The sequence below is a fragment of the Hemiscyllium ocellatum genome, chromosome 34 (genome assembly GCF_020745735.1).
Source record: "Hemiscyllium ocellatum isolate sHemOce1 chromosome 34, sHemOce1.pat.X.cur, whole genome shotgun sequence".
Taxonomy (NCBI): Eukaryota; Metazoa; Chordata; class Chondrichthyes; order Orectolobiformes; family Hemiscylliidae; genus Hemiscyllium; species Hemiscyllium ocellatum.
This window is the reverse complement of record NC_083434.1, coordinates 32760177-32785220: the sequence shown is the minus strand read 5'-3', so window position 1 is coordinate 32785220 and position 25044 is coordinate 32760177. Positions and strand designations below refer to the sequence as shown.

General features: G+C 40.9%; 1 protein-coding gene across 1 annotated transcript in view; it reads left to right on the top strand.

The window, feature by feature from the left end:
• The window catches only part of LOC132832143 (regulation of nuclear pre-mRNA domain-containing protein 1B-like), a 60559-nt gene extending 36816 nt beyond the window's left edge, over positions 1–23743 (top strand). Inside the window, exon 7 of the mRNA XM_060849886.1 lies at positions 21493–23743. Within this exon, the coding sequence (XP_060705869.1) occupies positions 21493–21642 (150 nt within the window). The 3' untranslated portion in view covers positions 21643–23743. The remainder of the gene's footprint in view (positions 1–21492) is intronic.
• Positions 23744–25044: the final 1301 nt, after the last annotated feature.

Sequence of the window (25044 nt, the reverse complement as noted above, 5' to 3'; positions counted from 1 at the left end):
TGCACTCTGAATTGTTCAGTGTGAGGCACCAGTCCTCTTATACTCTATCCGCAGACAGAATAATATACCAGTGTATCAACAAAATGCCGGAGAGACTCTGTTTTTAATTGCAGACAATCATAATTGGAATGAAAGGTTAGTATTAGTTATAAGGAGTTGCAGATTGACTCGTCCTTCAAGTCCATGTACCAGAAGTTAGCTTTAGAATGTCTGAAGAATAATGATTTTAATTTTCAATTGCATTTTGTTGAAATTCGTCACTGATAATGCTGGTTCTCTAAGTAGATTTTGACGCAGGGAAATTATGTTGAACAGGCTTCTTAGTGACAGCTGTTTGCAGCAGTGTGCTGACTCAGTCGTGCTAATCCAAAGCAGTGATAGCTGTCATTGTAATGTTTTGTAAAACGACTAGTAACATTGTAAATGCCTGGAAGAACTCCACCTAGAGGCATCATTAATATTATAGCCTTTTATTTAAAATTGAAAAAGCTCACAGTAGCAATGATATTGCTTTATATTTACACATCGCTTTTCATTGCTCCCCCTCAGGGAGTCTCATGAAGTATTCTCTTAGGAAACATGGCAGCCAATATTGCGCAAAGTGGAAGCTGGAAGAACACAGCAAGCCAGGCACGTCAGGAGGTGGACAAGTCAATGTTTTGGGTGTAACCCTTCTTCGGTCCTGAAGAAGGGCTTATGCCGAAATGTCGATTCTCCTGCTCCTTGGGTGCTGCCTGACCTGCTGCGCGTTTCCAGCAACACATTTTTCAGCATTGGGAGTAATTCACCTGCTCTTCTCATATGGTTCCAAGGCATCCTTTGTCTATTTTTTTTTTGCGAGTTGGGTTGAAGTATTGCAGGTAGCGCCTCACTTTGATAACACCATTGTCACTCATGCACATTTGTTTTTCTGCCCAATAATTATGATCTTGGGATGGGTGGGAAGCTGCACTTTTCTGTGAAGCAACAAAAAAAATGTCAGTGGTTTTGCACGTTCAGAGCTGCTTCGATTGCAGTTGTGACCCATCTCATAACCAGGAGAGTGCCTGGGGACACCATATTGATGGTGAGGCTTCGACTGGCTCCATACTTCATCGCATACAACTCTTCAGCTGCTTTCAATTATGTTTCTGATGTGGTTTTGTCAGTTGTATTAAGTAATGTGTTTCATTTTGCGAGTGTATGTGTGTGGGGCAATCTGCTCCAGTTGTAGTCGTTGGCACACCAGGCAATTGTCAGTCATTTCATTGTTAATGGGTGAATTAATTCAAGATACATGGCCCTTTCCATAGTGGTTGCAAAGCATGGGCTGCCTCCTTCCTGAGGGCCCCTGTACAGATTAGAGCTCTTCCTCCAGACAATCTCCAATCACCAATGTGTGAAAACAAGGAAAAGCACAAGGTTATTTCGAGTCATAGAGATGTACAGCATAGAAGCAGACACTTCGGTCCAACCTGTCCATGCTGAACAGATACCCCAACCCAATCTAGTCCGACCTGCCAGCACGCGGCCCATATCCCCCCAAACCCCTGCTATTCATATACCCATCCAAATTCCTCTTAAATGTTGGAATTGTACCAACCTCTACCATTTCCTCTGGCAGCTCATTCCATACACCAACCACCCTCTGCATGAAAAAGTTGCCCCTTAGGTCTCTTTTATATCTTTCCCCTCTCACCCTAAACCTATGCCCTCTAGTTCTGGACTCCCCGACCCCAGGGAAAAGACTTTGCCTATTTACCCGATCCATGCTCCTCATGATTTTGTAAACCTCTATAAGGTCACCCCTCAGCCTCCGACGCTCCAGGGAAAACAGCCTCAGCCTGTTCAGCCTTTCCCTATAGCTTAAATCCTCCAACCCTGGCAACATCCTTGTAAATCTTTTCTGAACCCTTTCAAGTTTCACAACATCCTTCCAATAAGAAGGAGACCAGAATTGAACGCAGTATTCCAACAGTGGCCTAACCAATGTCCTGTACAGTCGCAACATGATGTCCGAACTCCTGTACTCAATACTCTGACCAATAAAGGAAAGCATTCCAAACACCTTCTTCACTATCCTATCTACCTGCGACTCCACTTTCAAGGAGTAATGAACCTGCACTCCAAGGTCTCTTTGTTCAGCAACACTCCCTAGGACCTTACCATTAAGTGTATAAATCCTGCTAAGATTTGCTTTCCCAAAATGCAGCACCTCGCATTTATCTGAATTAAACTCCATCTGTCACTTCTCAGCCCATTGGCCCATCTGGTCAAGATTCTGTTGTAGTCTGAGGTAATCCTCTTCGCTGTCCATCACACCTCCAGTTTTGGTGTCATCTGCAAACTTACTAACTGTAGCTCTTATGCTCACATCCAAGTCATTTATGTAAATGACAAAAAGTAGTGAACCTAGCACTGATCCTTGTGGCACTCCATTGGTCACAGGCCTCCAGTCTGAAAAACAACCCTCCACCACCACCCTCTGTCTTCTACCTTTGAGCCAGTTCTGTATCCAAATGGCTAGTTCTCTCTGTATTCCATGAGATCTAACTTTGCTAATCAGTTTCCAATGGGGAATCTTGTTGAATGCCTTACTGAAGTCCATATAGATCACATCTACCACTCTGCCCTCATCAGTCTTCTTTGCTACTTCTTCAAAAACCTCGACCAAGTTTGTGAGGCATGATTTCCCACACAAAGTCGTGTTGACTATCCCTAATCAGTCCTTATTTATCAAGATGTACATTTTAAATGGCTATCAGGAAGTCAATGTTTTTACTCAGAGGTCATCACTTTTGAATACTCATCGGGCAGGCAAGTGGAGTTAGTTTGCAAAATATGATTACAGCCACCTTGTAGAATATAATGAATTAACGTTTGCCAACATAGGAATGCGTTGGCTGTTCAGCCTGTGAGTCTATAATGCCTTTGAGAAAATAGTTGATCAGTACCAGAATTTCATATACCCACTTACATTCCATATCCTTTGGCAGTACCAAACAACACTTTAATTGATTTAATTTAAAACAATCTCAACTGATATTCACAGTCATTTGGGGAAGGAGTTTCAAACTTCTGTTACCCTTTGTTCAAAAAACTTTCAATCTTGATCCTTAATGGCCTCTAATTTTAAGATTATACCCTCTTGTAGGATTCTCTCTCTCTCTGTCAATGCTATCAAATTCCTTAACTTTTAAGTACTTCAATCGTGCCTCAACTCTGTAAACTCTTGGGATTACAGTTTATGAAATCTATTCTCATTATCTGCCTCTTAAAACCTTGAGTTCTGCTGAACAAATACTCTATCCCCTCTGTAACCTGTGTCTCTTTCCTGAGGTTTGGAGCCCAAAATTGAATGTGATGCACCAGATAAAATCTGAGCTAAGTTCTATAAATGAAGCATCACTTTTTTTATCCTTACTTGTGGTATGGCCCTTTTTGGCAAGGCTGGTATTTGTTGCCTTTTTCTAATTGCCCTTCAGAAAGTTCTAATCTTGAAGTAAAGACCAAAACGTAATTTGTCATTTTGATAAAATCTGATACCAGTGCACCCTCCAGTCAGTTAGAGCCTATTAAACAGATCCATAAGTTAGATCCCTTTGGTCTTCTGGGCAGATGTGCACCTTTTCTCTGTGAAATTGCATTTCATTGCTTTTAACCATGAACTTGTATAATGTTGACAGTCCTACCTGAGGAGACATGCTGAAAAAAAAGTTGATGGCTGCCATTTTTATGTGATGAGTCTTGGGTTTTAAGGCAAATCCACTCGGAATATTTCCTAAGATTTCACGGTTTAGCAATGCATCTAGATTCTTTCTAGGAATGCTGGACAAAACATTTTAGTAATTTGAGAGATATTTTATGAGCCTTATTGAATGTAAATAAAAGCTTTCTTTGAAACCTTCAGCTGTAAAATCCAATTTGAAAGTGGTATCCTACCAGAATGTATTTCTCAGCGATACAAGGTCAGGGAGAAACTAAAGCAGAAAGCCTGAGGAATACTTCCAATTGTTACAAATGCAACATATCGTATGTAAACATGTTGTATTTAGGAGTCCTTATCATGTATTCCCCTCTCCCCTCTGTTTTTATAGGATTATTTAAACCAGCTTTGTCTATACAGTTATTAGGTAAATAACTATCTTTGTAAGTCAATGAACAATGTGAATGGTGAAAAACACTCTCTAGTCCATCCAGACTATCCCACACAAGTGTGATAACTTGTTTATTTTTCACTGTCTGAACTTCTTTTCGAGTGACATTTTGGGGGCACCTCAGAAATATTCAAATTTTTTTCATGAACTGTGGCAGTTTGCTATTAATTATTCTGGTTAGAAATAATTTCTGTTCATCAGAACTCATTATTTTATAATAGAGCATCCTCTAGTTCATTTACCTGTTATCTTAATTCTCTTGACTTTTGGTTACTGGCCCTTCTGTTGGTCGAAGTGGTTTCTCCATACATTCTCCTTGAAAATCGATAGTTTTGAATTTTTACACCAAATCTTTACTTGCCACAGAGTCATGCAGCATAGAAACAGATCCTTTGGTCTAACTAGTCCAGTCTGACCATGTTTCCAAACTAGACTGGTCCTACATGCCAGCATTGACCTATATTCCTCCTATTCATGTACTTATTGAAATGTCTTTTAAACATGAACTGTACCTGCATCCACCACTTCCTCTGGCAGTTCATTCCGCACATTAACCACTGTCTGTCTTTTTTTAAAAAAAATGCCTTTCATGTTCTTATTAAATCTTTCTCCTGTCACCTTAAAAATATGCCCCGTCATTATGAACACTCTTCTGCCCCTGCACTCTTTCTCCCGCCCCCCACACACACACCACCACCACCACCACCACCTCAGATAAGGTGAATAGCAACGGTCTTTTCTCTATGTCCATCGTGATTTTATAAACCTCTAATGTCACCCTTAACCTCCGCTCCAGTGATAAAAGTCCTGGCCTATCCAGTTAGTTTTTATAACTCAAACCCTCCTATAAATGACAAACAAAAGTGGACCTAGTACTGATCCATGTGGATCATTGGCCTCCAGTCTGAAAAACTCCCCTCTAATGCCACACTCTGTCACGTGCCGTTAAGCCAATTTTATGCAATTGCCAAGTTCTCCCTGAATCTCACATGATCTAACTTTACTCATCAGTCTACGATGCACGCAGAATCTTGTCAAAGGCTTTACTAAAGTCCAAGTAAACAACGTCTACTGCCCTGCCCTCGTTAACCTTTGCCTTTCCTCTACTGAGGATAACAATACCCCGAGCTCTTCATCGTACCTAACCAGAGCAGCCATTCTTCATGTGTAAGTTTTATTAAGTTGTTTTCTTCCAGAATAGGTCTTATTGCTAAGGCAAATCCTGTTGCTTTTCAACAGGCCTAGAATCAGCATGGATTGTGACTGTCACCAGGTAGCTGCCCACCAATAAGCTATTTTGTTTGCCCCTTACAAAAGCCAAGGTCTAGAGGTCAGTTATGAAATTCATACTGCAGTTTTTTTCTTTTTGGAAATCTCCTCCCATCTAAGGATCACTGTACACGTAACTCAGTGCCAATGCCATTGAGTAGATACTGACTTTTGAGTTTTTTTTGTTTTCAAAATTACTCCTGCTTTTTTTTAAACTGAGGGTATATTCAGTAATTTAGATTTATTTTTCCAATGAGGAAGTCATTTACAGACTTGGATACAACCAACCTGAGATTGATCTGCAGACTGAAAGTTGATACTAACTTCAATAAAGGCAAATATGAGGCTCCAGCAAGGCACAAGTATGTTTCCCCTTCCAAGTGCAATAAGAAGTCAAGAATAGGCTGAGACCTTTTCCAAACTGGCTGCTGTTACATGCCAGTTATAGATCCAATGCAGTGGCATTTGGCATCTTTCAGCCTTGATGCAGACCTCAGCATGTTGAACAAATCGGCCTAGAAAAATGTTTTTCATTTGAGCTAGTTGAAATTTTCATATTTGTCACTGGCACCACCTTATCAAGCTTCTGATGCAGTGGCTTTCAGGCTAGCTGATCGTTTGTGTACCATGAGCAGCTTCCTGGTTTCAAAGCTTATATTCTGTGGTGATTTTTGAGTGGAGTGAACACATTTTCAGTTGTTAATGCAAGGAAGTTCTATTTGAGGCGTTTTGTTGAACTGCTACCATGAAGCTTAGGGAAAGTGTTGTCTCAGCACCTTTGGGAAATCTATTCTGTGCTCTCAGCTTCTCACTCAACATGCAGACCCACCTACAGCGCAGACTATTCTGATTGAATTAGTTATCACCAAAATTTTAGCACCTTGGTAAGTAAGATGCAAGCTGTTATGAACACTGTTGGGAAACAGTGAAACTTCTAAACTGACCATGTTTGCGTATTATGGGAGTCAGGATAATAATGTCACGTTTTGTGGTTGGAGCAGTCCTTTTCCAGAAGCGATAAATTTTAGGCATGTTTTGAAGCAAGACTTATGTTTTTGCATTCGTGAAATATATAGCAGCTGGTCTTGATCTCCGTGTGGTGGAGGGCAGTAACCGGGATCACCTTTGTATATATTGGACTTCTACAGAGCTGACTGATCATTACAACAAGTTAGCCTGTAATTCTGATGTAGGCGGAGCTGAGATTTTCAGCCTCACTGTTCCTTTAAATTTAAATCAGCCTATTTAGTTTTGTTATGACATGTTTCTGGGGTAGGTGGGACTTGAACATAGACCTTCTGGCCCTGTGGTAGGTGCATTATCAGCGTGTCACAGGAGCCTTCCTGCCTTAGCATGTTAGACATGCATAGCTTCAATGGGGGATTTCCCCCATCGTATTTAAAAGCGTTACTTTCGACTTGTGCAGGTATGGTGTCTTTGACGGTTTACTTGCAGAGTTTGTGAAGGTACTATTGTTGAACAGGAATCAGAGGGGATGTTGCTGGATTATTAGCTGGAGATGTGTACTTTGGAAAAGCCTCTGAAAATGCTGTTTGGGCCAACTGTAACAGCTATCATTGCATTTCCCGATGGACGACAACATCTGGGGTATGAAGCAGAAGCAACGGCGAGGTTTGAGCTGCTTACATAGAACAGCAAGAAACCTTGCTCACTGATAGTCACAAAGAGCACCTCAGCTGTATAGAATGTGTTTGGCGACAGTTCTTCAGCAAGAAAATAGGCATGGAATCGTGCCACCACCTCAAACCAGTTCTGCAGCCTCTGAGCAAGATGAGAACACTGCTGCCTGTACCTATCAGTGGCCATGGCCCTTGCTTTCTGTGTAAATGAACAATTCCAGGTGATATCAGCAATATTTTGGAAGTTGTCTATCATGTGTCCAACAGCTCACTAATCTTATACACTAGGAGAGGGGACTTCACTATTTTCTTGAGCAGAGAGAAGCAGGAGGAGTGGACAGATGGTTTTGGCAAGATGATGGCCTCCAGTATGATGCAGGGAGCCATTGACTGTACACACAGGGTATTTCAGGCACCAGTATTTCATTTGGGAGATGTACCAACATCACAAGCGATACCAGTCACTCAACATGGAACTGATGTGTGATCACACCCAGAACGTTATGTAGGTGAATGCCCACAGTCTTGGCACCTGCTTTCATCCTGTTCCATTTCACAGAGCAATCTTCCAGCCATTGCATTGTTTTGGAAAGTGGCTGCTCAATGATGGAGGCATAGGTGTCCCTGCATATCCTGACCCTACATGGCTAGTGTTTGTACGGTGCGACCCATGTAACGAGAAATGTCAAGGAACAGACAGTCAGTGGCCTGAACTGCTGAGAGAGACTCCTTCACCACTCAAGGTGGGGGCATTGGTTTTTCATGGTTCTTGGAAGTTTGATTTTTGACCTGGCCATATTGAGACTGCTGTCCTGGGTATAGGGCTTCAGCAACTACCTGAGGGAGAGAAAGAGGCAGCTGACCCTGGGTAGACTATGGTTCACCTCAGTACATCCCCCAGATGCTTGGTGTTTCCCCACCTTACCTCCCATCAGTTGCAGACATACCATTCTCTTGACCACAATAAAGATACGACAAAGAAACCATTCTGTACCAACTCGGTTCAACAAGAGTGACAGGAATCCATACATTACTCAACTACTCACCTTTATACTTTCCATGGTACATGTCTTGTAGGCACCTTTATCTAGCCTACAAGGTTCTGTCCCAATGACTGCATGGCAGCATGGCTGTTGAAATACTAACTTGCAGTGGAGGAAATGTCTTTTGACCTTGTAAGGTGCTTTAGACTGACATTGGGTTGTAATGCTTTGGTATAGCATAGTCTGGAATGACTGCTTCAAAAATGAACAGTTGAGAAACAGATAGAGTGACAGTGATGGAAACGAGTGCAGTACGATGACTCAGTGGTTAGCACTGCTGCCTCACAGTGCCAGGGGTTCCAACCTCTAGCAACTGTGTGGAGTTTGCACATTCTCCCCTTATCTGTGTGGGTTTCCTTTGGGTGTCCTGGTTTTCTCCCACAATCTGAAGGTGTGCAGGTTGGGTGGATTGGCCATGCTAAATTGCCCATAGGGTTCAGGAATGTGTAGGTTAAATGCATTAGTCAGGGGTAAATTAAAGTAATAGGGTAGGGGAATGGGTCTCAGTGGGTTAATTTGCGGAGGGTCAGTGTGGACTTGTTAGGCCGAAGGGCCTGTTTCCATGCTGTAAGGAATCTATGATTTTTTTTAAATAAGCACTGTGAGCCTGAGAGAGGATGGCAGATTCCTGCATCATTGGCAATCCTCTGAGAAGCTGCCTGAGCACTATTAGTAATCTGCTGAAGCACAAATTTCTGCACTGTTGAGCATCCGTACATTCAACTTTTTAGCACTGGTTTCCACAGCCTTGATGGCACCAAGCTGGGCTTGCATATGAAAAGCTTTTGTGGCTTCAGACTCTGATTCCATTGTAGCAGATAGGTGTTGTATGGTATTGGCCTGTGTTGGAATGGAAGCTGAAACCTCAGAAATCAGAGAGCTGATCATGCCTATGTCTGCAAGTGTTCTCATCAAGTTGATCACCACTTCCAGGCTGGAAAGGATGAGCTCCTGGTTCAGAATCACAATATTGTTATGGCACTGAAGGAGGCCATTTGGCCCTTTTGTGCCTACACCAGTTCTACAAACTCTGTATGAAGGTCTGTGACAATTTGGTCTTGTCTCCTTCCTGCTTCTTGATAGTGACAATAGGTTCTGTGCAAATTTGTCAATTGTTTCTCTGTACACCATCACATCAAAATGATCACTTGAATCCACTACAGTGAGAGTCATCAGTGACCTTGCCCTCTGGCAAGCCAGTACACAGGTTGTCTTTTCTTCTGGTTTGACTGAAGCCCATTCATTCCCAATGACTCAACAAATGTTGATCTCACCTTTTCTATCACACTCAAGGCAGGCATAATGTCCGTTTCTGAACTGGTGGTTCCTATTTTCAGATCACTGATAGTACTTCATCATTGGTCTCCCAGTCACCTATGCCTTCATTGTGAAGCTCTACTAACAGCTACTACTAGTTCTTGGGTGTTCTGAAAGCATAAGTAGGCAAAGGGAAGGTTAGAATGAGAGAGTTACGGTGGAGAGGTTAGTAAGATGTGTGTGGTTAGACCATCTGAACTATTAATGTGCCTGTTGAGTATGAAGTGGGAATTTAGGTAGATAAAGCAGGAATAAACTATCATCCTGGATGTCTTTGGTGATGTAACCTGTCAAACATCACTGTGGCCATCCTGATTAACAGCAAGCTCTATCTTCCACCAATTGCTGCTCTGCCTCCTATTATGGATCACTTTGTTCGGCGAGAGAGGTGGAAGATGGTTGTGAGACCTGCAGCGGTGTTCAGTGTGTGAAGGATATGAATATGAATCCAGGTTGCATAATGGTTGAATGGTGGGTATTTGGTGCCCTGAAGAATGTGTGACTGCATGTGACCAGGATATGGTATTTTAAGAAGCATTCATTGACTTTGTCTACTCATGTGCTCATCAAGTATCTTTCAGCAATGTATTCAGATCCTGGGAGCCAAACTCCTACATTGACTTCTATGGCGGCCACCTGCTGCTTTTGCAATGTCTGGAGGACTTTCTGGTCGTCTTTGAATAAATTATATCTCTACTCCTTTCAACTTTCTCCAAAAGGCTTCCAAAACTGCACGCACAAATCAGAGGTCTCTTTCTGGACCATTGTCCTATCATTCGTGTCTCGTTCTGTTCCTGCTATATTTCCAAGTCAGTTGAATGAGCTACTTCAGTCACACTGCACCTCATTTGCAGGAGTCGAAAGCTGCCTTTAATTGGTGGTAACCTCACATGAACTAAACGCACTCAGAATCTACCCTCCCAGTGATTTTTATCTTTTTGCCGCCTACTTATTTTCCTAAAGGCTCAAAGTTTGTATTCTGTCCCATTATTTTCAGTGGGTATGTTGCACTAGTAATGGGTTTCCTTAAATAGTTAGCTCCTTATTCATCTGAATGCATTGTTTAGACAGCATCTGAAGTACATTGTACAGAACAGGTCATCGTTTTTACAGAAAGATGTTAGGAATAATTCCGAGAAGGTTTACTAGACTGGAACGAGCGATTGCCAAGCTAGGCCTGGGTCTTCAAGTTTAGAGTTGGCTTAATTGAAAGTCTAAGATCGTGAGCTGCCTTCACTGAGTGGATGTGGAAAAGATATTTCCTCTTGTAGGAAAATCTCAAATTAGACGTCATAGTTTAAAAATAAGAGGTCACATCTGTAAGCCAGATGAGGGAACATTTTTTCTAAGGGAATTCCCTTCCTTAAAAGGCAATGGATGTAGAGAGTCTTTAAATATCTTTAAGGCTGAGGTAGACAGATTCTTAATTAATAAGGGAATGAACGATTATTATTTGAGATATATAGGAATGTAGTGTTGAGGTTAAAATCGGGCCAAGCATGATCTTATTGAATGGCAGAGTAGGTTTGAAGGATCAAGTGGCCTACTCTTGTTCCATGATCGTATAAGTTTGACTTTCTCTTGTGGGTGTGAGAGCTTTCCAGGGAGTGATTGTATCTCTTTCAATCATCCTGGCAGGTGGATTAATGACATTCTAGATGCAGCATAAATTGCAGCAATTTCTCTCTAGAATACATTTGTTAAATAGAAAATGCTGACTAGTGAAAAGTGTGGTGTCTGGGACACCCTCTTAAGCATTAAATTCAATTTTTAAAAAAAACACCTTACGAGTACTCACACATAATAGCTAGGTGCCACCATTTGGCAACCAAGGAAGTAAACAAAACTTTAATGATAAGAAAACACTTCAACCCTCTGCTTTTCAACCAACAATTCACTTAAAACACATAAACGTGCATGGTGTGTTTGAGTAGCTGGATTGTCTGGCTTTCCAATTAACCAGATCTAGGGGGTGGTCAATATATAAAAAATGTCTTGTGGCACAGTGGCAGTGTCCCTCTCTCTGGCCCAGAAGGCCTGGATTTGAGTCCCACTTGTTCCAGAGATATGTAATAACATTCTGAACAAGTTGATTGGAAATATGTGAACAGTCCTCTGCTAGAGGTTTTTACTAATTATTTTAATATTGGAGTGCTTCAATGACCAAAGAGAGGAGGAGGGGGATAAAAAATTCAAATACGCCAGATTGGAAAGAGTATGAAAGAAAGAAAGGATGTTGATACGGTGGAAGGCAGAAAGATTGAATGACAGAAGAATGATTAATTCTTCTGGGATTTAGAAGAATTAATGGGGGGCCTCATAGAAACCTACAGACCTCGAATAGGACTCGATAGGGTAAACACAGGAAGGATATACCCTGATAACTGAGGAGTCTAGAACCATACGTCACGATTGAAGTATACAGACTAGGCCATTTAGAACCGGGATGAGAAATGTCTTCACGCAGAGAATGGTGAGCCTTTGGAATTCTCTGCTGCACAGAAACCAAAATTAGGGACTAAATATTGAATGTTTTCAAGGAAAGATAAAAATGTATATAGTTCTTCGGACTAAAGGGATCAAAAGATAAAGGAGAAAAGCAGAAACACGATACTGATTTGGATGATTAGCCACGCTCATCCCAAATGGTGGAGCAGGCTCAAAAAGCTGAGTGGCCTATTAACTGCTTCTATTTCCTATGTTTCCATGATGGCACAAGCCAAAAGAAGCAGATAATTGGAGTAATGAAGCTTAAAACTATTGCTTACAGAAGGCTGTTGCTTGAAGCTACTTCAACGAATCAAGCTTCAGGTCAAACCTCCCTAATCCAGCAGCCTCAGGACAGGTCTTTGCCAGAGGTGATGTGGCAGGGTAAGCAGTGGAGTTTTATAACAAACCATCTTTGTTGTACTGCACTCCCCTCCCACACTTCACTGTCCTGAAGGCACTGACTTGTGCTAAAGTCTAATGATGATCTTTAATGGATTATTAAGCCACTGGGTTATCACACTTGTGCAAACAGTTCTAGGGGGTTGGTGACCGCTCTCCTGGACTATCTTCTTGAACCAATCTTGCAACTAAGTTTCTTTAACATATTTTGGCCGTTCTTTGATGAGTTATTTCTTGTTTCACATATTTGAAAACTAGAAACACTGCAAGTTCTTCAGTTACAGAAAGTGTCTAATTAGAGAGGTGCAACCTGAGGATGTAAGCTTCACCTGTAAAAAGCAAGTCATCCCTTGTCTGATCACTGATTTATCTCACATAGGATTACACTTCCAGTCGTAGAATCCAAAATTAGTGGATTAATAATATAATTTATTTTAAGTATCAACTTTTTTAAGTTCAAATCCATTATACTTAAAATTGCAATAGCAGAGAAGTTTATCATCTCTGATGTGCAAAGATTGTAACTCTGCTCCAAAATTCTGTGAAGGTATGCGTAAACCCTGTCCTCTTGGAAGACCTCCACTTGTGAGATGTCTGTGACTCGTACATTTCTCAACTTCTAAATCTATTTAGTTTTATTGCGGAATAATTTGATTTGATGTTTTGGCTAAGTTACAATTTGAAGATTTTTTTAAAATTCTACAAGTTTCACGTCTAATAACTAATGAGGCATACATGTGCCGTACCTTTTGGCAACTTACTGCGTATATTCCAGTCCTCAGTATAATAGTAGAGCTAAAAGAAATGCTTCACATCTGGAATTAAAAATAAAGCATCATGGGGTAACAAACAGGCCTTGTTGCCCAACCAGTCAATGATGTCTTTACCATCCACCTGAGCAATTTGTTGTAAATCCAATTTTCCATATCCATTTGCCTTATTTCTTATCCCATTCCTCTGCCTGTTCAATCTGATCTTAGATGTTAACACAGATTCTACTTCAGCCACCAGGGAGTGACTTCCACAGCTTCACAATGCTCTTTTACCCTTTGTTCTAAATTTCCTGGATATCTGGCCCCTTGTCCCAGACTCCTCAAATGCTTTCAACTACCCTGTTTTGCTCTTCCACAAACCTATATGCTTCTATTATTCTAGCAATGAAAAACATTTGGATTATTACAATCCAGGTTGTAATTTAACCACTGAAGAACCTCATTGTCCTAATGATTGACTTGAGGGTATCTACAGGCACCAATATAACAATCAAAGAATCATGGAATCACAAAATCGCCATGATGCAGAAGGAGGTAGTTTGGCCCATCACATTTGCATAGACTCTCGGAGCAATCTGTCTTAGTGCAAAACTCCTGCCTTTTCCAAATAACCCTGCACATTGTTTCTATTTACATAATCATTCAATACCTTCTCAAATGCCTCAATTGAACCAGCCTCCAAAACACTTCCAGGTAATGCAGCCAATCACCCAGGCCACTTGCTGAGTGAAAATATTTTTTTCTCTTTTTTTTATTTTGCAAGATACTTGTGCCCTCTGGTTTGTGATCCTTTTATGAGTGAGAACAGTTTCTCCCTATCTATTCAGTCCAGACATACAATTGCCAATGAAAAGAAATTACCAGTAAACTGATGTTTCATATGACCCTTTCATGCACAGATTTGGCAACCACATCAAGCATGTTTTTGCTTAAAATTTCTTTCCTGCATTTTCATATCTCTGTTTTGCTGTACAGCTTATTATCTTTCTTTGATCCAATTACTAACTAGAACTAGCCTGAATTCAAGTGCTAAAATTAATGTTGATATGATAAAAAGTGTTTGAGGACTCAAAGTCTGCATAGCAAGTTAGGATTGATACTGCTTTAAATTAATTCTAGGACACTGTTCCGATCTGATGAAGGTGCCCAGTAGATAATCCATCTGTCAGTGCAATTCAAAATCTAACTTCAGTGGTGTATATTATTAACATGAAAGGTCTCCTTCAAATGAACGTGAGGCTTGAAATGGCTGCCTGTGTAATGAAGACTTTTCGACAATCAGCACTTTTTGTTGCCACCAGAAAATCCCAAACAGAATCTCTAAAGTAAATGCTGAAACAGTGATTGCTAAACTGGCCTGCCTTTTCAGTTTACCTTCCCTGTGTAGGTATTTTATCAAACATATTGTTCATTCCTAGCAGTCTATCAAACTCAGCTCTAAGCTCTACAATTACCATCTTGTGTCTTCAAGTAACTATTGGACGTGTATTCATAGAAAAGACAAATGGCACCGGATTAAATAAAACGAGAGGCATGCTGCCACAAGGAATGTCATTCAGGCAGTTGGGGAATTGAAGCAAAGGTTGTACATCTCTGGAGGACCCCTCCAGTATTCATTGTGGAGGAGTGCCCCAATTCACACTAATCCACTTCGTCTTTTGCAGTCTCGCAATCATGAACAGCTTCAGACAGAGGAGGAGTTGCCAGGACGTCTTCCTTCTAGCCAGGCTAGCCATGAACATTGAGTTCAATTCTCATTACCTTGAATGTAACTCCAGAGTCACATTGTCCGCTAGTTCAAACAGTACCATCCTTCCAGTACAGACCATGGGTATCATTCCCTTGGCCAGATTCCTGAAGTCGTGCGACTATGATGCAGGAAACACTGAACAACCCTTTCAACTTAGTGATTGTTTTGAAGATGCTTGTGTTTGCCCATTGTTCCAATGCTGTACTACCTCAAGTGATGCTGATGTTCAATGCATAAAACTACAGCTGGCTTTGCAGAATATCTTTTCACCAGACTGTCAGCCTGGATCTAGTTTTGGGCTGCACCAAAACCACATAGATGGTAGTCTCGACAAAATTGGCAGGCTAGGAGTGTTACCAATGCTGCCATCCTGAGAAAGGTCAACCCCAGTTTGGGATCAATGTGGCTCGCAGGGGGACCCCCTCAAAAATCGCTGTGATCTGCTGGAGCAGATTACCAGACTGCTGTGAGGTCCCCTGCAAACTGCTTTGAGCATTTGTTATTCACTCTCATACAGGCAGTGGCCTGAACCTGAATGGCGTCAGTCATGGTTTGTGTGGTCACAAGTTGAGTTGTCATGACCTCAGCCTGAACTTTCACTACAGTGCTGCTAAAGTGGGTGGCTTCCAGCTGCATGCTGAGACATCTGACTGTGAGTGATGATCAGATCCACCAGTGCTTTCATGGTGCTAGACACTACTTGCACACGGGAAATGTTGAATTCCCAAGTGCTATGCCAGGTTGGAGCCAGACCTTCCATGGTCCTGGATAGTTTCTGGCAGATCAGCCAATGCAGTAAGTGAGACTGAGTCATGCATATCAGTGATTTTTCTTATGCCACTCCATCAAGGTCTGACCTTACCGTCCAAGTAGCTGCCATTGTCATGATCTTTTCCCCTTTCATCTGGCTGTAGCTCAGATGTCCGTTGGCTCACCACTCACATATCCTACCTCTGAGTTCCTTTCCACCTCTGTGGCTGGAAGTGTCAGATTGAGTGACAATGTTGTTTGCTATCAGGTCCTCTTTATTTAAGCCTTTGGCCCGTCACGCCACTGCTGAGCCTGGATAGCAGTTCTTGCACCCTAATACTTTAGGGTATTCCAGATTAGTGTTGGGTTGAGGAAAGGGGTTAAAGCAGAAAGTGCTTGGTTACAGCACTTGCAATTTGTAAATCATAGCAGATTGTGATATGACAAGTTGGATCAGGCAAGAATGTGCCAACATTCACAATGATACCACAGGCTGCTCTGGTGAGTGTCTGTGGAGGGATAGAGTGTAAATATTTTGAATCCAGTATGACTCTCTTTCAGGAGCATTAAGTGGCACTAGTCGTGCACTAAGATGGGCTACTTGCTGAGATATGCAGCCACTGAACAGCAGTGGGCAGCAGGGCACAAATCATTACAATTATCAGGCAGCACACTTTGTAGACTGCCTGCATCATTGAACAGGCCTGCGTTAATTATTTATTGCTGTTCCCTGTGTCCCATTTTGAGAGCGACTCAATTTAGTCCCTTCAGCTGTTATTTTTAAGGATGCAACTGATGTTCTGAAGACCATTTGACTGCTCTAGCTTAGTTCTTATCTGAGAATCACAGTTGTCACAGGAATTTTGGAGGTGGACATTTCTTTGATATCCAAAGCCTGCCATCAGAGAGGACTTTTAATGGTGCCCAGTGCTTTCACTCATCTGATACCAGAAGGAGGGTTTCAGTTTGTAGCTTGAATTAACTTTAAGATCTCAATTGCAATTTTCATGCACAAATGTACAGACATTGGCCTGGGATTGCCAATCCTCTTGTTATCTGATTTGTTCCTGGAAGGGGAGAAATTTCCCAGCCACTAAAACTATAAAAGCCAGGGAATCTTTAGCCTTAATGTCTCTCATGATCACAGTAGCTGCCAGATCCATGGTATCACTGGCTTTTGTTGCTATGTCTTTGCCACACCACCACACTGTCAGTACAGAGAGCTGCTAGAATTTAAGGGCTGATTGTAAACTGGCCAGTCCACTCGCGAACAGCTTGGAGTCAAGGAGAGTAGATAATGTGACTGACATGTTTTCAGAGAGCATTTAAGAGTCAACCACATTTCTTTGAAATCACACATAGTACAGATCCAGCTGGCAGATTTCCTTCCTTAAGGGTCGTTAGTCAACGAGATTTTTTTTTTTAATGACTGTCAATGATATCAATATTATTAAGACTAGCTTTCAATTGATTTGAACCAATGCCCCCAAATGATTAACCTGGATATCTATATAGTTAGTCCAGTTACATTACTACCACAACAGTGCATTGCTATCCTTCCATTTGTAGGATTACTACTAGTTACATTTCCAATATTGGGGTATTACCAGATACATATAGATTAATGGTTAATTATTTTATGATTGTTGACTGTGAGGGGAATCTGAGTGTTAGCAGCCCATTGCTAGCCCCTGAGTCAGTACAAATTTCCCCCTCCCATCATTGGTTACCCTGTTTCCCACCTTTGTTTTCCTTTGTGTCATAGCTAAACTGTAAAAATACCTTGACACTTTAAGCAAAATAGCACCAGGTATGAGCAATGATGATCATCTATCTTCACATCAAACTTTGCACAGTAAATTGAGTATCCTTAACTGTCACATGGCCAATCATCACATGATCAAACTTGCAGAGACCAATGGTAAGCCCATTTGTAGCAGGTGAAGAACCCGGAGGGGATTGTAATGTGCCCTTTCACAAAACACTCTGTAGTGGGCCCATCGGCCGTCTTTAGTCCTGATGGAGGAGGCACTTGAGAGGATGGCAGCAATTCGTAGCACTACTGCAGTGACGCTTCAAGTCCTCTCAATTTAACTTGTACCTATTCTTCAGCTTCTGTTGGCTCCTTTGAGGAGCATTGGCTCTTAGTTGGGAAAGGGGAATTATTAAACTCTTTGGTTACGTTATTTGCTATTACAAGCTGATTATAGATCCCATGGGATGGAACAAATGAGGATCCGATGTGTTTTTGAGGCAGTTAGTGGAATGTCAGATTTCTAGATTAGCTGTTTGTGCCTTCACATCTCACCCAGATAATGAGTACAATGCTGTCCCATTTCATCCTAATTTCATGGATCTGCCATCTCTGCGTGTCTAGTTATGCATTAAGCTTGCAATTTTAATACTAACTGCTTGGTTTATTTAGAATTATACATAAATTAGATATAATAACTGGGATTAATTATTAATGTTATATTACAACCAGGAATGTTAAAAGTAGGAACCTTACTATTTATACCCTTATTAAAAATGTATTTTGGACCCAAGTTTTGTATCTGCTTTGATTATTTTTGAAAATGAACATTTCTGCATAACACATTTTAATGATAAATCTAACCCTGAGTTAATGTTTCTGTTGAGATGGCAAGATTTCTGAAATACTCTTGAGTTAATGGTTTGTAGGGTTTTAATATCAGATTCCTTTCTAACCTATTTAGCATACAAATTGTACTTGGCGCTTTCACTCTTCCTTTTTGTGTTCACACTGGTTCCTGATGAATCAATTTCCCTGTTTTATTTATGACATTTTTTTGAAAATTGAAGCTGTTTGTTTTCAATCCAAATTGCAAAATAAAGTCTGGAGCCTAGATGTCTGCAAAGCACATCAGTCAGTAAGTTTGTCAAAATTCAGAGTTCCTATTTCAGTGCTAGTCAAAGGTAATTACTAACCAACCTGTTCGGAGATGTTATTACACTCCTGCAGAAGGAGTGGGACTTAAAGCTGGATCTCTTGGCTCAAGAGGTCAGATCCTACCATTGCAGCACTAGAACCCTTTGGTGCTAGTTAAAGAATCCATATTTCACCATCTGCCTTATGTGAGGGGGATTTGAATATTAATCTGGGGTTCTAAAATACTAGGAGAAAGTGAGGACTGCAGATGCTGGAGATCAGAGCTGAAAATGTGTTGCTGGAAAAGCGCAGCAGGTCAGGCAGCATGGATGCTGGCCTTGGATGCTGCCTGACCTGCTGCACTTTTCCAGCAAAACATTCTAAATTACTAGGTCAGTAACATTATCATTATACACCATCTCTGTGCTCATTAAATGGTACATGGTTATAAGTTCTAATGCGTATGAGATATAGATTAAATGCAAATGTTTTCTCTTTCGCTTGCTGTATTGAGAGCTCTTTGGTCTGAATTAAACACGAGACACCTGCCGATATTTTAACTTGCTGAACACTGAATGAATTATCAGATTCTATTGGTTGAATTATCAATCATGTCAGTCATTGCATTAATAGTCTATAAAACATGTTTAATTTAAAAGTCTTTCAAATTATTCAACTTGGGCAAGAACAGCATTATAATAAGCATATTTTTACTCTCTGTAGACAAAGCCTTTTTAAAAATATTTTGGTGTTTTAATATGGAGTTTTTTTCTCTTGGGTGGTTGTCGTGGCTGCTCAGGATGAGACTAAGTCTCCCAAGCTTCATGGGCTAAGCTGGGCTTCATGAAGTGAACATTACAGAAGCAGTTCACCATTAGTGAGGTTCCAATCAGCCAGTCCAGAGTCTATCCAATTGGCATTATTAACTCACCAGGAGGTGGTGGTGAGGAACAAGCTGCTGGGAATTTTCAGTGTTTTCTGTTATGGTAGACCAGGCTGTTGTTTTCACATCTGGGCCTAGGTATTAATCTTGTTCAGGTTGATGGAATAAAAGTCTCTTTTCTCTAAATGAAGATTTACATTTAGGTAGCCTCTTTCATGATCACCAGGCATGTAAAAGTGTTTTCCAGACAAATTAAATACTTTTATAAAATGTGTAATTACTGTTGCAATATGGAAAATGTGGCCAATTATGCACAGCTAATTCCCACAAATAGCAATTGGTTTTATAACGTTGAGAGAGGGGTGAAGATTAACCAGAAAATTTTTTGAGATGGCAGCACAGTAGTGGAGCTCATTCACTACTGTCAAATTTCTTTCTCTTTTCATTCTTCTTTTTACTTTTGCTCTTTTTCTTTTTCCTTCGGCTGAAGGAGCAAGCTTCCAGCAGCAGCAGCAATAGAGTCAGGATAAGTTGGACACGGCTGTACCCTAGCCCAGAGTCTCCCAGCGAGCAAGGAGCGGATCCTCAGGCTGACTTCCCTGATCTGGACTCACAGGCTAGGCCGAGGTTCCAGATCCACAGCTAGGCCCAGGTGTCTGAAGGAAAGAAAGGTGGACTCGGCCTGGCATGGTGGAGATCTTGTCTCTGTGTGGGGGTACTCTTAATCTTTGGCGTCCAGGTATTCCAGCAGACCAGCAGGCAGTGTCCTGGTGTGGAAGTCTTGTCCATGTGTGGAGGTCTTCTTCATCTTCAGTGTCCACGTATCCCAGCAGCCCAACAGGCAGCGTCCTGGTGTGAAGGCCTTGTCCCTGTGTGGAGGTCTTCTTCGCCTTTGGTATCTGGGTATTCCAGCGGCCCAGCAGGCGGTCTCGTCCAGGAGTGGCGGTGTCAGCCCAGCATGGTGGTTTTCTTCAGTCGAGGTTTCTGATCCAGTGGCCCAGTGCAGCATTCTCATCCCAGCATAATGGTCTCGTCTTGGCTGCATCTTCAGAGTATTCCATCGTTCCTACATCAGCTTTCCTGGACCCCATTACCTGAACTGTGATGAACTTTGTCTTAATTTAGCTTATTATTAATACATATTACTTCTGTCATTGATGTAGGCTCTGAGGGGTCAACTTATAAAACTTTTTCACTATATTTTTCATGTAAAAATACGTGACAATAAATTTCTACTCTATTCTGTCCATCTTCATAATGATGCCAAAGGATCTTTCACATCCACCATCTGGCCTGAGGACAGGTGGGCTCTGAGTTAAATATTCTCGTCCATAAACTGGGCAGCTCTGACAGTGCAGAGCTCCTTTAGTGATGCACTGGGATATTAGCTTGGATTGTTATGGTCAAGTCCTGGAGTGGGACTTCACCTGCCATAGCTCATAAAATCAAATGTCAACTTTACCCAATAGTAGAAATCTCAACAATGAGATAGGATAGTCTGTGTTTAAACCCCATAATAGAACTTGAATGTGCAATTAAGTCGCACTTCAGCGCAGTACTAAAGGAATGCTTAAGTTTTGAAAGTGCTGTCTTTTATTAATTGTTAAACCAGTGTATTGTCTGTCATTTCAGCTAAATATAAAAAATTCCACCTCACAGTTTTGGTAAGAGCACAGAGTTCTTTAGTTCAGTGTTCTAATTAACAGCCCTCCTTCAACAAGAGTTCACACTACAGATTAACTGGTCACACCCCTCACTGCTGTTTGTGGACTCTTCTGTGCCCAAGTTAAACCATGCCCAAGTTAAGCCTCAAAGTAAACATTGGCTGTAAACATCGTGGGATATCCTGGCAAGGTTAAAGCCTGTATAAATGTGAGTTCTTCCTTAAGTCAAATGAATTCGGGCACAATCTCTTATCCTACAATTGTCTGGAATCCCATGGAAGTGGCACTAAATTCACATTCTTGTTCAGCAATACCTGTCGAATTTGTGCGAAGGTCACACTAATTTACTGAAATGCAGGCACTCGCTATGAAAATCGTTCATTCCGCAGCACTGTTACTTCCTTGGATGATCAGAAAATGTTGCCTGTTTATAACAAAATGGAAAAATTTCCATACAGTGATGACGTGCCTCTTTCTCTGTTTTACAGGAGTACAAGCACAAACTGGCCAAGGTCACTCAAGTGCGAAAAGAGCTCAAGTCCCACATCCAGAGCTTACCAGATCTTTCTCAGCTTCCAAATGTGACTGGTGGCTTGGCCCCATTGCCCTCTGCAGGGGATCTTTTCTCCACTGATTGATCTGGCGGACTATTCTGCTGAAAAGACTTGTTAAAAGGACAGGAAGGGAGGAGTGCACAATTTACAGAGCCCCTCTCTACCCCCCACATTGTTGTAAAAGGTCAGAAGCTTATTTTGCTGTAGTGATACAGTGCTAGCAAATGTGAACTAAATTAAGACATTTATAAAAAAGGAAAACCTACTCTTTGCATACAGGAGACAGACCTGTTTGCTGTTATTCCAATTTGCAGCTGTTTATTTGATGAGTTAGTGGATGTCAGAGAATTGTGTTTGAAAACAATTGCAGTATTTAAGTCATTTGACAGACTTGTATTTGATTTGAATGAGTGGGACCATATTGTTAATACAGAGGGTAGGCTGGTTAGCATGTAGATGCCCTGAAAGCATGGCTCGAAAGTTGCTAATAGTTAATAAACATCACTGACATTTGTAGCTCATTTCATAGAAGCAGCAGCCAAGTATGTTCAGGAATACACATTAAGCAGCTGTTAAGCTTTGTTATTGAATGTTTTTTTTTGTTTCACATTATGACATTCACCTAGCAGTTATTGACTACTCTATTGTCAAATAAAATACAGAAATTCAATCTGGTTTCCACTAGTTGAGACCTGAGCCAAGTACAGGAGCTATGCTAATCAAATGCAGAGCAGCAATGTAGACATCAGTAAAAGGCATGCACCATCCTGAACGCAATACCACTAAATGTATCAAAGCCCATTCAATGTTCGATATTGTAGGTCAGACTGCACTGCATGCTGCTTCCTGAATTTAGTTGGAACAGGTGAGCTTTGCTACTACGTATCAAATGTGAAAATAGTCAAGCGCTACTGGAGAGTGGAATATGGACACAACTGAATTTTATTGAATGTCATGAACCAGAATTTCAGCTAACAACGCCAGTGTGTTGTGTGAAACCTTAATTTGCTCCTTCCCAATAGTTGGTTTAAGCAAATGTAATGAAGTTACGTTCTTAAAAGTTGCTTTTATTTTTTTTAATGTGATCAGTATGTGAGAAAAAAGGAATTCACAAGAAACACGAGTGACGTGTAAATGTGACATTATGAATCCTGAAGTAGTATAGTGTGTGAAATTGGCAGTTTGCTTTTCTTTTTTGTTTACTTTAAGGGTCATGACACTGTCTGGGAATATAAATGATTTTCAGTATAAATTACTCAGCCCAGAAAGATTGTTCGCGAAATATCTTCCCACCTGAGAGGAAAGGTTTCAGTTTCACAGGTCAGGTAGCAGCCTATTGTTCAACCTGAAGGCTGGAATGTATTTGCTCACATTACATATACAGCTTCTGTTAAATGGGATGAGGGTGGAGCCTGAAATTAGGGATAATGATGCTGAAATTTAAGCTTTAAAAAGTACTCCAGACCTTAAAGAGCAATCTATCTGAGACAAGTACTTTAAATTGAAAACATTTCCCCACCTGTATTTGGGTGTTGAAATTCCACTGTGGGATAATAAATGAATGCATAACATGTTCTAATTTCCTGTGGCTAGTTTTCAAAGTGTCAAGTGTCCAGTTGGATCATGACGGGAGGAAATTCACCATCACGTCATTATAATCCCACATATTACTGTAATTTGTCACCCTCTAAACTATCACACACAGCATTCAATTTGTAAAATATTTGTATATATGCACATTAGATAATTATAGTCTTTCCAGATTTGGTGTTATAAACATCTGTTACAGGTCCTGTAAAAATTGTGCTTTAACCTTCTGTAAGCTGAACTTTTTTGCATTGCTCAAATATATAGGTATGTTGTGAAGTATAATTCTTCAGACTTTTCTAATCTGACTTATTTCTGATGGAAGCATAAACAAAGTGTGTATGTGTTTACCTTTCAACCAAGAAATGTGCACATGAAGAAATCTCTAATAGAAAAGGAGACAAAAATGCATAAAAGAAACAAGGTTGCGACTGTTCAAGTGTCTTGCCCTGGCCTAGGAGGAGAAACATTTAGATCTGGCTGTTGAATTTGGTTCCAGTTTTTCCAGTATTTTGTCTTCTACATTTCATTAAGGTTTCTCTACTAGTGCATTTCCATACATTTCAAACTGTTCTGCGATGTATAATATTTATAGAATGGTAGAACTACAAATGATTTTATTTATAGTATTCTATGAATAAACTTTTAAAATAAAAGAGTATCTTACAAGGTAAACTTCCAAAACACCTAAGTGATTTCTGAAATAGCTTTCTTTATTGAGGAACAAACATTTTAAGTATGTACAAGTGTTCTAGCATATGAAAACATATATTTGGAACATTTCATTTTTGGTTTTAAAAAAATTTTAAGGGCTTAGTGTGAAACCATTTACATTCATTATTAGTAAATTAGTGGCAATTTCTTGTGTCAGAGATAGAATGGGATTGGAGGCCTAACATGCCCCTTTGATTCTCTTTAGATATGACTGTGGAAGTCCTTAAAGGCACTTGTATGTTTTTGAATGGAATATTTGGTTGAGATTTCTTTTTGCATGACTCAGCTGAAGTGTTGGACTTTAAGAACCATATGTCCTTGGTTTCCTACCCCAGTTTGGGCATAATTCACATTGATTTCACATCCAAAGGACTATCCACCCTCGGCTTGGGTACATTGAAGGCTGTGTCTGAGTAAATGTTGCCTCTGTGGCACAAAGAACACACTTGCTATACCACAACTGGACATCAGAGAAGTGATGATAGAAAATACCATTGTTGGAAGTGTGAAGGGACCCAGAGACTTGGACCACTCCATTACCACTTTGAGGGTGAGTGGCAGGGATCTGAATTCAGCAGGTGAACCACAGGCTCACTAGCAGTCTCAGCCCATGGATATTGCCACCCGGCTCCAGGAAGCCTCCACCCTGCCCCTCACAGAGACAGGCAGTGTCTGGAGATGTTTGGACAACAAGTGGTGGTGGCTGCAGGGGCAGATGCACTGGTCATCCCTGGTTACACCTACATGGGTGCTTGTGATAATGCATTTTGCAGGAACAGTGTGGAATCAATGACACACACAGCATGTCACAGTCAGCTGATGTCACAGGCTACCTCTGGGGGACACCATTTTGGAGTCACTCCATATTTTGGACAATGGAACATCCACAAGCCTCTGGGATAGAGAAATGTAAAGATTTACAACCCTCAACATGAAGAAACAAATCATCTTGGTCTGAGATTGTCAGTCACTTGTCTAGAGGCTGGCCGCCTTGTTCTAGATTTGCCAGCCAGATCTAGCCTGTTAGAATCTAGCATGTTTCAATGAGATCGCCTCTCATTCTTCTCTCAGAGAATATTAACCCAGTTTATTCAGCCTCTCATCATAGGATTATATTGTCATCCCAAAGACTAAACCTTCGCTGAATCACTTCCAAGTCAACTCTATGATTCCTTACAAATGAAA